Raw genomic sequence first — 16,849 nt, forward strand, 5'->3', positions numbered from 1 at the left:
CAGTGTTAACGTCGTACGTTTCAGTTTGAAGGTGCATAATATATATATATATATATATATATAAATATATAGCTATCTATAGATAGATAGCTATAGATACATATATATATATATATATATAATTATGGAATTGAAGGAATTTCTTCCCACAGCTCAGACTGAGCGACAGTTGTGATCAGTTAGATTCGTGACGGTTATTCATGTCGGAGTCGCTTCTGCAAACTGTTTAAAGGCAGGAAGTTGTGGGCGTGAGGCGGTGACTCAATAAACAGTCACCCCAACTGATCTGGGACAGAGCTTCTGCTCCTGGTTAAAGGATCGAGACAGCGCGCCGGTTGCCAGGGCCTCTTGTAAATGACAAAGATCTCCTGCTTACACGAGCATCATTTTTCCAGAAATATATATATATATATATAGATAGATAGTCCGGCTGCCGTGGAAACGGAAGATATGCAGCATTCTATAGAACACACAGAACTAATTTACTAATAACTGCACTTTGCTATTATTTGTATTTTCTAATGTTATTTTCAACATTTTTAGTTTAAAACAAAGTGACTCGTTTCTTTTGAAGATATTTTGTTTAAAAAAGGACTGCAGTGAATAAAGGTTCACCAGCTTTTGAGGTAAACTCTGCTCATAGCTAACTTCCTGTCTAGAGACAACTTCCTACCTTCACACTCACCCTCAACCCCCCCCCCAAAAAAACCAATAATTTTAATGTAGGAGGAATATTCTCGCAGCTCCTCAGATGACTGCTCCCATGGTACACACAAGAAAGACTTCACAATGTTTTGAACATTTGTGAGGAGTGTTTTTCGTTTGGGAGCTGCAGAACGTGTAGGAGAAACATATTTAATTATCACTTATTTATTATTTCCTTTTTACACTTTCTTTTCACTTTGGTTCACGGAATTGGTGACAACTTGTTTTATCCCATGGTACACACTTCAGAACCGATAGCAAGGATGAACTTGATGGACTTTATTCAAATTACTATGTTAAAAATAACAGTACATGCAAACTTCCCAGATAAGTGATCTCCCAGTCCTGCAGGAGTAGCGTCATTAAGGTGTGTGCACATACAGGTGGGGCTAGCCACCGATAAGGACGGAGATAGCCATGCGTTGGGGCAGAGCTAGCCCCAAACAGCCTTTAATGGGTGGGGAGTAGGAGGAAAGTGGGTGGGAGGAGGCAAGAAGTGGGTGGGGAGTGGGCGTAGCCAAATGCTGCTGCACTACATGGAGAAAGCCCGGCTTCACTCGGAGACTCTGGGTCAAACCTGGAATGTTTCCAGTTACGCACATAATGTAAGTTTTTTTTTAATTCACTAAACTGCTGTGATTTCTTCAGGAGTTTTATCTGCCTTGTCCAGCAACAAACGGGAAAGACTCCGCACTTTTTCCACCGTCAGTATGAGCAAATTTAGGGTATGTTAAGAACAATACAACTTTGAGTGGCTACTATACAAAACCAGTAAAAAATACCTATTTTTTATTTTTAAAAATGTAAAAACTAAAACTAGCATCTTACTCTTTGTATCTATTTAATGACCGGCTAAATTGCAGCTTGGGAATTTTAAAATTCCACCTTAACAATAACACATTTTGACATTATGAATCATAATGTTCTTCGGAATACGGAACACCTCATTTTAGACGGCAGAAAGTCGCTATCTTTGCAGTTATTAGTTGCCAGGCAGCAGAAATATATGTTTATAAATAAAAAAACCAATATGTCAGAACTACTGGACTGCAGTCTCCTGCGATTCTTTCCCTGTCGCAGTCCGGATAGGGTTACCGTGTTAGTATCACAATAATTGTTATGAGAAGTTGTTACTCTCATGGATGAGTTACAGGAAGATGAGGTTCGCGGTGGGAGGTTAAGCGTTAGGATACTCACACGAGCGCAGACAGGATGATTTATATCCGTAAGTGTTTATTACAGAAGCCGGCACTTATCTCCGAGCATCCCCTTCAGTTAGGGGTTACCGGATCACAGCTGCCGAGTTACGTTAGTGATATTCTCCATGCGCAGGTCTGTTATCTGCCGAGTCCTGTACGCGTGACTCATTGTTACTGCGGCCTCCAACTAACTTTTCTGATGTTAGCGTAAAAACGCCTAAATATAGAAGAATGGCCGTTTTATGTTCAGAGCGAATGATTAGCAATATGGCAAAGGATGGAGTGAAGATTAAACAGCTTTAACCCTCGCGTTGTTTCCTAAAGTTTGGTTTGACCTCCATAGTAATGGAGTCGATGAGGTAACTGCGTGTGTATGAACTGCGAGTGAGTGTGTGTGTTAGAGCAAGTTTGCGTGTTAGTATGTGTGTATGTGTGTTAGTTAAGGGGGAGTCGAGAAGAAATACTACTAGGTGCCACTAACCCTAGGCTCACTCCTGTTCCCAGCAGAAGTGGTAGAGGTTAATTCAGCGAGAGAATGTAAACACTCACGGGGATCTGCATACGGCTCCTGAATCTAAGACGAGACCAACGACTTTGGGTCTTTAGGTCAGGAAAAAAGTGGCAGACTAGATGGAGAGAATAGGCCTGACCTGCCGTCAAATTCTACATTTCTAAATTAATTTGGAATGGAATAGAACTTCCCATAATCCTCTGGCAAAACACAGCCGATATTTGAGTGAACATTCTACATTCAGTACATACAGCACATAGGTAATGCTCACTTTAACTGGGGGCCTTTATTATTTCACATGGAAGAGCTACCAGCAGTCCCAATTAGTCTAGCCGTTGAGACTGCCCCAGTAAATCCAAGACGGCTGGCAGCGGTGCTATCGATGGACTGCAGCCCTAGCAACCTTGTGGCGGATCATGGCAATACGCCGGGTCTCAGTCACCCTGGAATGGAGGCATAGCTCACCGTGACCTCAAAATTTCGAGCCTCCAGTCTTGAACGCTCGCTAAGGATTTGTGAAGTCATATCACTGATAAGCCTCTGTTTAGGCTAAAAACGAAACTAATTAACGTCAAGTGTGATATTGTGGACTGGACAGATAAGGGCATATACTTGGATTTAATTCTGGATTTCATTAAATGGGATATATACATATTTATATAAATAAATATATATATATATATATATATATATATATATATATACATATTATAATATGTATATATATATATATATATATATATATACATATTATAATATATATACACAATATATAAATATATATACAATATATATATATATATATATATATATACATATATATATACATATGTATATCATATAAACCACTTATGCATACTTCTTTTAATACTTTTAATAATTCACATATTTACATAAAAAGTCTTGGTAAAGCCACACCCCCAGCCACACCTATAACCACACCTCTTAATGCAAAAGTATCACCCGTTGGCCATTTAAAATGACAGGGGGCTGTTGGGACCCCACTCCGTGGCCTATGTTAGTTCCGTGGAACCAATTTTATTAAATAATATTTACTTCTTTCTCGCCTTATCCGGGAACCTGCACGGACAGATTTCTGTTAAACGTTAAACGTAAAACGTTAAACGGAATCACGTCATAGAACATCTCCTACAAAAATAAAAAGAGTGTCCTACACAAAAAGCCGCGCCAAAATGTGTGAGAAAAATGAAAAATAAAAATCGACTGAAATGATATAATTCAAATCTAGAAAATATGAGTCTCCTAAAAATCATGAGATGTCTTACTTGTCTAACTTAATGAATAAACGAGGAACATTTTCAGCTTAATTATCGCTGTAAAATGCCCTCAAGGTCCGTGCGGAGTGGATAAGATCTTTGGCCTTCAGTCCCCAGTAAAGCTGTTAGCTGACTTTACAGAGGAAACTTATATTTTTTTTAATTGCAATGTTTTTACAGTAAAATGTTCAACCAAGGCATTAACGTGAAGAAATATTTGCATTTCTCTTAGATGATGTCATGTCATCTGTGCGGCCAGCTCAGTAAATACAAACTAATTCAAGAGGTGTCCTTCCAGCAGAGCTCATAAAATTCTGCAGTTGTGAAGTTGAGGTTATTGGAACCCAGGATTTCCAAAAAAAAACAAAAAAACTTGACAGGAACAAAGTTTTGTTTCAGTTCTGCCAATAATATGGAACTTAAAGAAACACTCCAGCCATCGTATACACTTTAATAGCTTTCTGGTCCCATGACAAAGGAGGAGGGCAGCTGCAGCTTCTACCTCAGGTACGTGCTTTTTTCTTGACTCCCCATTGACATAATCAAGGCTAACATTTCTGATTTCAATTAGGTGGGTGATATTGACACAAGATGTCTGTAGAAAGGCATAGCGGCAACCAGTTGCGAGTGACAAATAAAGCTTATTTAAAAGTAAGAAGCTTCATCTACACAGACCAAGTTGCTCCATACTTAACGCGTTTTGCGTCAACGCGCTCAATCATAAAGCACCCAACAATCTCAGCCGCAATATGACGCAGACTCCCCACTCCCCGAGTATTAAGGCAAAAGGCTAGCGTTGAGGCCTACCTCTTCCACTTCTTCCCACAAATCTCAGATCGTTAAACCTCGCCACTTGGTTTTTCATGACTGCGGAAGCGTTTCTCAGTTCTGCCGAATAGTTTTCGTCGTTCCCAGCCATGACTGTGACCACAGAACCGTCCGGCACTTCTCCGAGGGCAACCACCTGTGTAAATAGGATGCCGGGGATTAATGTGACGTTGGTGACACATGACGTTTTTTATTTCATTCAGCTCTATACAGGACAAGGTAGCGTGAGAATTATCGTATAAAACAATAAAACAATGTTATACATAATGGTTGTTTCCGAATTTTCTCAGCTGACCAGCAGCTGATCAGCTATGATTTGTCTGATCTTTGTAACTGGCGCAGGACTCTGGAGTGAGACGATCTTTCAAAACATACGTCAGGCGGGAGAGATGTTAATATTCTAATGCAGAAAATGATTCTCTGTTCACTGGTATATTCGTTTAGGTCACTGGTGCTTTTAGAAAAGAAGACCCATGGAACAGATGATTTGGAATTGAAGAGACAGTTTAATGTCCCGGGCAGCCTCACCAAAGTACCTTGTGAGTAATTTGATATGCATTCTTTAAAAAGCAAGAAAAAAATATAAAATACGTACCATAGGTAGAAGCTGCAGCTTCAGGGCTGCAGCTCCTTCCCTCCTCCATGTTCTGACGATTCACGCCACTGATTGGCCACTGGAAGAAGCCAATTAGTGGCAGGAAAGTGGCCCTAATTGAAATCAATTGTAATCATAAAGCAAATGCGAACTTGGCCCTTTGGCCCTTATGCCATTTGCTTTAGACTTACTATATTTACAATTGTAGGAGTAGAACTCCAAAGGATCTTGACTTTTTCAATAAAATACTGGTCTGAAATAGTAGTGGCAGATTTGAAGTAAATCTGTTAAAATATGCATTGTTGTGTTTATATTAGGTTTTTCATTATTCTGCACGATAACTAAATTAAAATTAAAATACAGATCTGCCTCTTCTTGGATCAAAAAAATGTGTATGTGGTAATTGGGTTTCAGTCTACAAAATATGTAAAAAAAAAAAATATATGTAAATGCAACAAAAGCTAATGTTTTATCAGAAAGATAATACACAAAATAATATTTGAAATAAAAACAAAATGTATTTAAAGTTTAATGAATGAAAATTAATTCTGTGGTATTGTAGTGAAAAATGCATTCCTTTCCTCGTATATATCTGACAAACACAAATAATATTTTATATTATTGTATAATATTATAATATATATATATTAAGAAAATAACAGGTGACAATTAACCCATTACACGCTGCAAGATCTTATCAAGCTCTTTGTAAGCTCATTTCAGTTAAATTCATGAAAATGTATACCAAATTGTGAAAATATTATAACCATTGGTGATTGTGGGTCTATTTTACAATTTTTATTATATTTAAATATTTTTATTATATATTTTATTATTTTATAAACAATATCTGGCAGTATTAGATAAAAAGTGAGCATGCATTTTAAGAAAGGCTCCTATACAAATATACATTTTTAATTTATTTTATATTTTTAAAATTCATCACGTTAATTTAGTAATCATTTTTCCAAAACCATTTGTTGTCAACATTCCTTTAGTTCAGTTTTCATGATGTATAAAACAACTATACATAAAAAATAGTTAAACTTTTATTCCATTTTAAAAATTATTAAAATTAATGTTATTCTTTAATGTACTGGGTAAAGTTATTTTATTTTTTTCACCTTGAATAAATCTCTAATAAAAACAATTTAATATGTATTTGATTTTCAGCATAAAATTTGATTCCCGCCTATTTAGGAATATATCATATTTTAATGTCATATGCATCAATATACCTAAAAGGCCTTTTAAGAAGCATTCTTTCAATAATATTCCTTTTTTAGTACAGCATTCATTGTATGAAATGGTTAAACATGAAAAAGGGAAGAATAAAAACGTATATACCCTTTCGGAGTGCCTATCTATAAGTATATTTGTAATACACAAAAAAAAAACATGGGGGAGGCCAGGACAAAAAATGGATTCATCCTAATAGTGATGCTAAAGAGAAACATACTTCATGTTGGGAAAATGTACGGTATATAAGTACTAAACAACACACTAAAACAAGGAGAATACGTTGAATATTGTCAGAAAAGGTTTAAGAAATGTTAATAAATGTACAGCATAGAAAGTTTCATGCATGCGCACTGTGGAGAGGAACTGACTAGGGGTAGGGATACCTTGTCAGGACATAGCTGTGATGCAAGTAGATTCCACGAAGCAGATTACAAATTGCTATGAAAGTAAGTTTTTTTTTAGTGCCTTCTTCAGTTCTCAGAACGCGAGAGTCCCCTTTTACGTGATACGTGAACGTGGCTGAGTGTAATATCCTCCTTTTGGTATACACCTGTCTTTCTATAGTATGCCAGATATATGTAACACAATAACAGCTGCCTTCCTGTTCCTTCACTTCCAGTATTAAAAGAGAAACGGAATTTGACGGCAGATAAGACCCATTCGGCCCCGTCTAGTCTGCCCATTTTTCCTGATGTAAAGACTCAAGCCGTGGTCTCGTCTTAGATTCAGGAGCCGTATGTCTATCCCATCCATGTTTAAATCCCCTCACTGTATTAGCCTCTACCACTTCTGCTGGGAGGCTGTTCCGCTTATCTCCTTTGACATGTTCATCAGAAACTCTGTCTGTTTATAGTTTTTAAAATACATCAGTAAACATTCTTTTTTTTCTCCTGAGCTTAATATTAGTATAAAAAATATATATTTCCTTTTTTTGCTAAAAGCACCCATAAATCTTATCTAGCGATAATACAATCCCCGTAGAATCTCTATAGAGATACAGTGCGTATCTGAGTCCTTCATCAACTCACCGACCGCTGGGAAAAAATTGGCACTAAATCATAGCAGGGTATAGCGAGGAAGAAGCAAAGGAGACCCCTTACGCGTCAAACCCGTTTCTCTGGGCCAATAGGCCAATATCTGGTGATTTGGTGCCGCAATAAAATAATAACAATCCATAACAAATACTTGGTTGTGAAAACAACAAAGGGTTAAAGGAAAGCAGACATGAACAGAAAATGTTACTGTAACTTTATACTTAAAGAAGAAAGCGCCGGGCTAAATGCTCTATTTGTTAATATTTTAATATCAGTTTTTATATCAGCTAATATATGATATGTATTTTATGTGCACATTATCGCAAATGTTAAACGTAGCACCCAGTAAATAACATAATTTCAAAATATCTTCAAAAATATTAAAAAAAATAGATTAAGAAGGCATTGGGTGAGGACATCCTTTAATGTCTCCCACGGCCTTAATATTAACTCTGAAATACTGTTCCGAAACAATCATTAGCCATTTAGAGCTCATTAATCGTGGAATGATCATTTATTTAACCATTTCAGTACCGGCGCTGACAGCCTGAGCGGTTGCTTCTTGCTCATCCGATTATTAGGTAGGGTTAAGAGACTGCGGACGTGCTCTGAGGTCCAGCACAGAAGCAGACAGATGGAGGAGACAGACTGCCAGGGCTGACACCGCCGTCTACAAGGATGCGTGATTCACAATCCTGGGTGAGAACTTAAGAGCCTCCCAACTGTCCTTCCAGCCTCCGGAGACCTTGCCAGCGTATCATTCCCACACTAATTCAATGTAACACATTGTACCGTCAGAACCTAGATATTCCCGTCCCTGCGGCAACAACTAAATGTATGTAACAAGAGAGGAGAGGCTTCCCTCTGAGGTGAGCAGCCCAGCGTGCACGGGGTTAACATGGGACTCCTTGTCAAAGATTCCCTGTGCGAGATTTTACCGAGCATCCGCTGTTTTAACAAATACTACAAAAATACGGATTCGCTAGCATCTTCAAATGATTTCTGGGAAGCAAAACGTATTTCTCTGGCGTTTGCTGGAAAGGGTATAGCTTTCTTTTAACTCTTCGACTGCCAACGTTTAATACAAATGGACACTTTTTTTTAGGAATTCCTAAGAAAAAAGGATATTTGCCACGTTGCCTTAATTAAAAAGTGGATTGCATCCTCAAATTATCCCCAGTTTGTGTAAAAAGCTTTCTTTGATGGCTCAGGGGTGTGATAAAAGGGTTAAAAACAAAATGATATGAAAAAATCAAAATATACGCTAACAGAAGGTTTAAAAAAAACAAAAAAAACCCTTTACGGTGTGTGTTTTATAAAGCGAACAGTTTGCCATTAAAATGTGAGTATGTGGAAATATTTGTAGAGCGCGCTTCTGAAAACACGTTCGACTTTTTATACTTCCTGCTGCTGTAAGTGCGAGAAAGGCCCTCAGATCCCCTCTTCCATCTTCGGGGGGCCGGCACGGATACAGCAGGCGTGTGTGAAACCGGAGACCATATACACATCAAACTACATCAAAGTAATCATTTCTTCGACAAGTCTGGTGTTTTCTTGTAAACAGAAATGCTATAAAGTCTTATTAGGTGACTTTATAAAAAGGGGGTCTCGCTTCCCTAATAGAAGAGCGTAAACCCACCCATACGAGTCGGGAATTAGCGCACCACGGGGTCTTGGGCATCGTAGGCCGATGAGAAGTTTAAGTAATTGGCCTAGATTATAGATACACGACCGTTCAAAAGTTTGGGGTCACTTAGAAATTTTCTTTGTTTTCGAGAGAAAAATAAAATTTTGTCCATTACAATCACATGAAATGGATGAGAAATCCGGCGCAGACGGGGTTAATGTTGTAAATGACTATTGTAGCTGGAAACGGCTGATTTTTAGTGATATCTCTTCATAGGCGTACAGAGGCCTTTATCACTCCCATCACTCCTGTGTTTCAATGGCCCTTTATCACTCCCATCACTTTTTTTATCACTCCCATCACTCCTGTGTTCTAATGGCCCTTTATCACTCCCATCACTCCTTTATCACTCCCATCACTCCTGTGTTCCAATGGCTCTTTATCACTCCCATCACTCCTTTATCTCTCCCATCACTCCTGTGTTCCAATGGCCCTTTATCACTCCCATCACTTTTTTATCACTCCCATCACTCCTTTATCACTCCCATCACTCCTGTGTTCCAATGGCCCTTTATCACTCCCATCACTCCTTTATCACTCCCATCACTCCTGTGTTCCAATGGCGCTTTATCACTCCCATCACTCCTTTATCTCTCCCATCACTCCTGTGTTCCAATGGCCCTTTATCACTCCCATCACTCCTTTATCACTCCCATCACTCCTATCACTCCTGTGTTCCAATGGCACGTTGTGTTCGCCGATCTGAGTTTAAAAGGCTAATTGATGGTTAGAAAACCCTTTTGAAATTATGTTACAGAGACCAACGACTGATTAAGGTAGGCAGACTTGAGGTGGCCGAATGGGTCTGGGTTTCTCTGTAATTAAAAACAAATATTAAAACGGAGACAAATTACAGACTGAAAACAGAAGCATTTGGTCTCCTTCATTAAAAAATATATAATATTATATGAAAAATACATCTGCCCTCCACGACACGCGGTAGAAGTGCGGGGCCGGCACGGAGTACCTGTAACTACACGTCGTTAAAGAGGAAAGGGGGCTTATATATATAAACAGTCTGTGGAGTCTGGTATTAATTCCGAGCACTGGGTATCGTTAAATTTTATGTACAAAACTACACTGGCACTTTCTCCAAAATAATAATAATATAAAAAAAAGAAAAGTAATCGGAGGCGTCGCAGGCCTTCTGTTCTCGCAACACAAACACAGGGCCGAGATTTCCGAGAACAAAAAATAAAGTATTGTATTTACGTAAGTCTGTCGGGGCCACCATTTATTTCCTGCCCAAGAAATTTCAGTTTTCATTAGAAAAAAATGATTTCATTAAAAAAAATGTAAAAAATAAAATAAAAAATAAAAAATATGGAATTGGTTTTCGTGGAGTGGGGAGGAATTAAATGAAACAGAGATAATCATACCTATTGTTGGAAAGTGTCTGGCTTAAGATGATGGGAGTTATGTTAGACTACAATTCCCATCATGCTTGAAAGGGAGTTGTTAGCCCATCGGTTGGACTGTCAGAGGATGCCCATCATTCCCAACTGGACATCATTTTTTGATGAAAAAGGAAGTATTTTGGGGCATAAATTGGTGGTGGAATGTAGAAAACGAAGGGGTAAAGTTACAACACACAGGAGAGGGGGTAGTAGATAACTGACACAGCCTCCCAGTGCATGGAAACATTGAGCAATAATTTACTGTACATTAAGCTATTTAAAAAAGTAAATGAAACTTTAAAAATTTAAAAAACAAAAAACTTTTTTATGAAAGCAAGTATTTTTGGCTTCTGGATATCTCGTCCCCTCGAGAAACCATCAAAACCTTTGACTTCCGTAAACCCGTCTGCCCAACGGCATTGCTATAGTTTCTAAGGTCTGACATTGGAAAAATATCTGTTTTGGGGCTTTTTGTGAGAAATCCAGCATTTAGAAACTTTACTGCAGAAAAAAATACTTTCAAAGTTTTCTAATTACTCTTCTAATCGCAAATCAGTCGTTCTGCATCCGTTTTGCATATTACGGAGAGAGCATCTAATCCATACCCCGCAGTGTTATTAATATTATTACTGGCTGCAGGGAGCAGACAAAACAGGCTGATATTCCATGGAATACTTTACTCAGAGGGTGGTAGATAAGCGGAACAACCACCCAGCAGAAGTGGCAGAGGCTAATACAGTGAGGGTATTAAACATGCATGGGACAGGCATATGGCCCCTGAATCTAAGACGAGACCCACGACTGATTAAGGTCTGAGTCTTTAAAGCAGGAATAACAGGCGGACTACACGGGGGCCGAATGGGGCCGATCTGCCGGCAGATTCTATATTTCTATGAATATGATGTGCGCTGATCCACGCTGCTGAACCCCAATATATTATCATGAACAATCATGTAGCCCGAGAGACTTACTGTACTAGCCCATTAGCCTAGCGGCCAAACCCGGCCCATATGGGCCAGTCTGTCCTGGTATAGTTGCCGTGATACCCCCCTGATGTCAGCGTGAGAAGTTCAGATTAGCTCCTCATAAATAAGTTAATAAAAGCAGCCAGCTACGCTATAAAGTGGAACGTGACGATCCCAGGCGAAACAAGCAAGCGCAGCCGCTAAAAGGCATCGCTACCTGCGTGTAACGGAGCAAATCGAAATAAACGATTTCAGCGTAATATTTAAGATTTCGGTAAAATAGAGACCTCTGTTGTCAGGATCAGATAGTTTCACTCTTTAGGAGCCATAAAAAAGTGAAGATAAATTATTTATTAGGGAAGAACCTTAAATTTATCATCTTTACCCAAAACCCCCGATCCTAAGGCATTTATCAGCCAAAAAAATAAAAAAGCGGACGGAAAAGAATCAATTTACTGCGTGAGAGCTAAAGCCACAGCAGCCAACGTTAGAAAGTACGAGGCTTGCTGGCGAGTTCCTTTTTTGCCGGAAACAGATCTATCTGTGAGATTATTCAGTTCCTGCGCAGGTGCAGATAGCGGCGGGGGGTCGGCTGCTGCACCCACTACTTGGACACATTAAAAGCCAACTGTGATATCGCAAGAATTGTTTCATATATTATAATTCATATCAAATAATGCAAATTGGGGAGCTGAATTTAGCGGAATTATTATTATTTTTATTAATATTATTATTTCAAGTGTTTTGTTTAACCCTTAACGCGACACATTGGTGGCCTCTAGAGACTAAAAAGGTCGATATTCAACATACTAAGTAAAAGCTAATAATCACATTTTTTTGAATTGCTAACCCATCCGGCACTGATGGAGTTAACAGCAAACATTATAGTATTTATTATTATTATTATTATGATTATTTAATAGTTAAATTAAGAAATCTGGCAAATGATTTGTGAAGCTATAGAGAAAAGTGTTGTATGTATTGTAAGTAAAAATGTATTACACTTAAACAAAACCGTGAAGCATTTATTATTCGAGAATGTATATTTTTGATGATATAAATCCTTGCCTTTATTAATAACAAATAACAAAAGGAAGGGAAATGTTAAAACAAGAGCTCATAATCTAACACTAGAGGATCCGAGGCTTAAATGTAAGGATATTAGAGGGAAGGTGGTAGATAAATGGAACAGCCACCCAGCAGAAGTGGCAGAGGGTAATACGGTGAGGATATTAAACATGCATGGGATAGGGATACGGCTCCTGAATCTAAGACGAGACCAACGACTGATTAAGGTTTTTTTACTTAAATTCTGGGAGCAATGTTAGCGCCATTGATCGAGTACAATAGCTTTTCATGCAAACATAGCTAGAGTTTATTCTGTATGCACAACAGTATTTACTATATTATTATTATTTATTGCCTTATTATAGCGCCGCCATATTCCGTAGCGCAGTACAACGGGATATTATGAAAATATTTCTGCAATAAAGCAATGTATAACAATGCTGCCTTTATATGTAAGGTTACAGTACATGCGCAACATAACTTGGCATTAACCCTTTAATGAAGAAGTTCCCAACTGCCTTGTGCATGCATGTAAAGGGTTAACATTTTAAATATGTGCAGCTATAGCTAGCATTGTATACACAGACCCATATATATATATATATATGTAAATCTAATATGTTAAGGATCATTAGCAATGGGAAATTTTAAGAGGAAAATGCAAAATTGGGTCTATATTTTAAATATAATACATGTAACCCCTACAGTGTTAATTCTACTGTTATGTTAGGGGCTCATTCATCGCATAAAGTGTTACTGATTTATTATTAAAACTTTCAAGGTAGTGGAAAATATATATAAAAAGCACACAATAATTTATAATAAAGAAAAGGCTACGATTTGGAAGAATTGGTTCGCCGTTTTAATAATTTTCTTAAAATATACAAGATCCGGTATCCGGGCCTTGATAAATAATCCTTTTCACCACGGCCCACATGCACCCCTTCTACGGGTTAGTTATCAGGACCGGCTGCAAACTTGCTGCCGGAATTACAAAAAAAATATGATAAATACAAAAAAAAAAAAAAACAATAATTTAAATTGTATCTGCTTATAATAAAGTAATAATGGGCACAAAAATACTAAACAAACATGTAAAAAAAATGTAAAACAGAGATAATAACTGAATTTGTGTCTAAAATGCCAAAATAAAAAAATGACAATTTTCTAAATTTATCTTTTTTTAAATTGTATTTTTCATTAAGTGGAAATCGTAATAGATATTTACGTTTAGGGCAATATTTTAGTGGAAAACTATTTGCCCCAGAAAACTGCCCCAGTCCTGCTATGGAAAGTGTGCCAAATTTGCCCCAATTTACATATATAAGCATCGGAATCCCAAAAGTTTAGCCAGATACCCCAGATGCACTGAATAGAAATGGAAGCAAATATATAATATTTAAAATATCTATCAAATCAAGCAAAATATGTCATTATTTAATATAACGCGGCAGGTGCCGGCTTCAAACTTTATAAAACACTTAACCAATTAAAAAGGTTTGTAATAATGGAAGAAACCTTTTTTCAAGCAGCAAACATTCCATGCAAATAAACTTATTTATTGCATAAAAAATTAGAATAAGCCTTCATTCACAGAGTTTAACAATGTGATTTTTCCGAAATTGTTTAATTTCCAAAAAAAAAGCAAATGTTGCGTTTCAAAAATATTAAAACAAATATAATTTTAACCATTTACAGATCTCTGTAGCTACACAGGTAGGGTTATAATTCTTTAATAGATTTAGGTTTTTAAGGGAAAAAAATCTGACACCCTTTTTTGAAGTGATGGGTAAAATTAGTTTGTCTCAAATTTTTAATTTGGGTATTTTTTTTTAACCCTGCTAAAATGCCCCTTTTAAAAGAAATTAAGGGTTAAATTAAGTATAAATAAAATTCTAGTGCAAAGTGGAACAAATAAGCCAGAACTTCTAAAGTTACTATGGTGATTGCAACATTCATGCCACTCAAAAAAATAATCATTTTCCAATGAAGTGTTAATAATTTTTACAATTCCTAAAAATTCAACATTGGGAGTTATAAAAGCTGTCGTTTTCGAAAAGTCACTACAAACCCTGAAATAATGAACAAATTTAAAAACAATATTTCTATACCCATCCTACAGCCCTACAGAATATGATGGTGCTATATTAATCAATAAAAATGTGATTTAAAAAATTATATTTTTTTTATTGGGGCAATTTATAATGATGTCACTGATACTTAGCTGTTACGCATAGCACAATGATCTGCAAATGGTTAATCAGCAATATTTATTTGAAAATAAACCAAATTGGGCGAAACTGAATCACCAAACAATATATATATATAATTAACCTGCTTATTGCCAATTTGTTCAGCACATCACTGTCCCAGACTGGCAATGAAAGGGTGGCTCTTTGACATGCATCAATTTTGGGTTATTTCTTAGTCCATTTTTCCCCCCAAATAATACATATTATGCAGTCCTGCGGAATATGATGGGGATTTCTAAGGCAATGCTATATAAATCAATGAATAATAATAATAAATCAATGAATAATAATACTATTTAGTCCATAGTTTTAATCAGCCTGTAATACTCGTAATGCTAATAAAAAGGATACTTAACAGTTAATATTTAGGAAATGCCTAAAACCCTTCAAATTCATCAATGTGCATTAATAATAATTATAATAATAATATAATATGTTGCAACTTTCTAGCATTAACCCTTTGCAGAACTTTTAACATGAATCACTACTCCCATCACTCCCATCCACTGATAATAATAATATTTAACCCCCTCCCCGCCAGTAGCTAGGTTTTGATGGGCATTTATCTGGGGTAAATAAGGTATGCTGGACAGGAGGCTGCTTTCTGCAGAGTGGGATTAAAGGGACCTGTCGCGCCCTGTTTTGGGGGACACACTAGGACACCCCGATCTACCCCTGCACCCCACCAGCCCCGGGGTCACTCACCTTGAAGGCCACTGGCAGGGTCTTGTTGCACCTCCAGTGGGAGGGCAGCACTGAGCACAGGAAGTTGGGGCTGTCGGTTCGGACCAGCTCTGCCGGGTGGTCGGCAATGATCTCCACCATGGTGCGGTTGTCCTGCGCCCGCAGCCTGGGTACGGCCGCCTCCTGCTGCTGGGGCGGGGGCTGCTGGGGGCCGCTCACCGGGCTCACATCGCTCATCTTGCCGGGCTGCAGGCTGCTGGAGGGCGGGCTGAACCTCCGGCTGGTGCTGGGATCTACGGGAATACGCATCACAACAGCCAGGGGTTATTGGCGGGGAGGGAGATGGGTGCAAGCAGGCTGGGGGTGCTGGGTGAGGGGCAGGAAAACGAGAGGCTCGGGAGGCTGAGATGCGGTGGGTCACGGACGGCCAGTCCGGGCTGTTACACCCCGGGCTTGGGGGGCTGGTCGGGAGGTCGGCTTGTGCTGGCTGCCTGGGAGCCTTCCCTGGGACGGGGGTGCATGGGCTGGTGCAGATCAGGGTGTCGGTCACTTGCTGCAAGTCTTTGGTCCTGGAGATGCTGGGGCAGGTAGGCAGGCACTGCTGGGGCAGGTAGGCTTTTGCTGGGTCTCCTCGGGTGGGCTTTGCTGCTGTCGTGTCCAGCTGGTGGAGCTCCCCGTGTGCCGGTTACCCGCTGCTCCCTGCCCTCGGTGCAAACTTAGTGACTCCGCTGAGCATTTGAAGAGGAACCACAGACCCGGGTGTGCAGAGTCCTGACTCTAGATAAGTCCTTTATGGTCACAGAGTCCCTGCCTTACTGTGGGGTCCTGTATGGTCACTGAGTCCCTGCCTTACTATGTAAGGTGCCGAGCGCTCAGTCTCTCCCCCTGGCCCCGGATGTCTTGGAGTCGGTACCGGGTGATCGGTATTGTGTACACGGGTCCGGTATACGGTCACTTCGCTATTGGGGTCAGACAGCAGGACATGACCTGACCCTAAAACAGAAACGACTGTGACCTACAAATTGGGTTCTGAGGACCACGTCTGGGACAAGAGCCGGGAGTTTGCTACAATGTATCAAGAGAAGTCTGCCCCTTTAACTACAAGCCAAAGCTTACAGGATGCAACCCGTGTCTCTAACAGAGGGAGATGTCTCTAACAGGGAGATGTCTCTAACAGGGAGATGTCTCTAACAGAGGGAGATGTCTCTAACAGAGGGAGATGTCTCTAACAGAGGGAGATGTCTCTAACAGGGAGATGTCTCTAACAGAGAGATGTCTCTAACAGGGAGATGTCTCTAACAGAGGGAGATGTCTCTAACAGGGAGATGTCTCTAACAGAGGGAGATGTCTCTAACAGGGAGATGTCTCTAACAGAGGGAGATGTCTCTAACAGAGGGAGATGTCT

The 16,849-nt window shown here is 39.0% G+C and overlaps 1 protein-coding gene across 4 annotated transcripts in view; it reads right to left on the reverse strand.

Moving 5' to 3' along the window:
• Positions 1-16,849, reverse strand: part of RUNX2 (RUNX family transcription factor 2) — an 89,464-nt gene that overhangs the window by 22,487 nt on the left and 50,128 nt on the right. For 2 of the 4 annotated variants that reach the window (XM_053458479.1, XM_053458478.1), the window contains exons 1-2: positions 15,466-15,753; positions 4,500-4,656 (exon numbers count right to left, since the gene is read on the reverse strand). In XM_053458479.1, the coding sequence (XP_053314454.1) occupies positions 4,500-4,656; positions 15,466-15,753 (445 nt within the window). Of the gene's footprint in view, positions 1-4,499; positions 4,657-15,465; positions 15,754-16,849 lie in introns of those variants that run through there. The other 2 variants (XM_053458480.1, XM_053458477.1) reach the window with 2 other exon arrangements.

The sequence above is a fragment of the Spea bombifrons genome, chromosome 3 (assembly GCF_027358695.1).
Source record: "Spea bombifrons isolate aSpeBom1 chromosome 3, aSpeBom1.2.pri, whole genome shotgun sequence".
NCBI lineage: Eukaryota > Metazoa > Chordata > Amphibia > Anura > Pelobatidae > Spea > Spea bombifrons.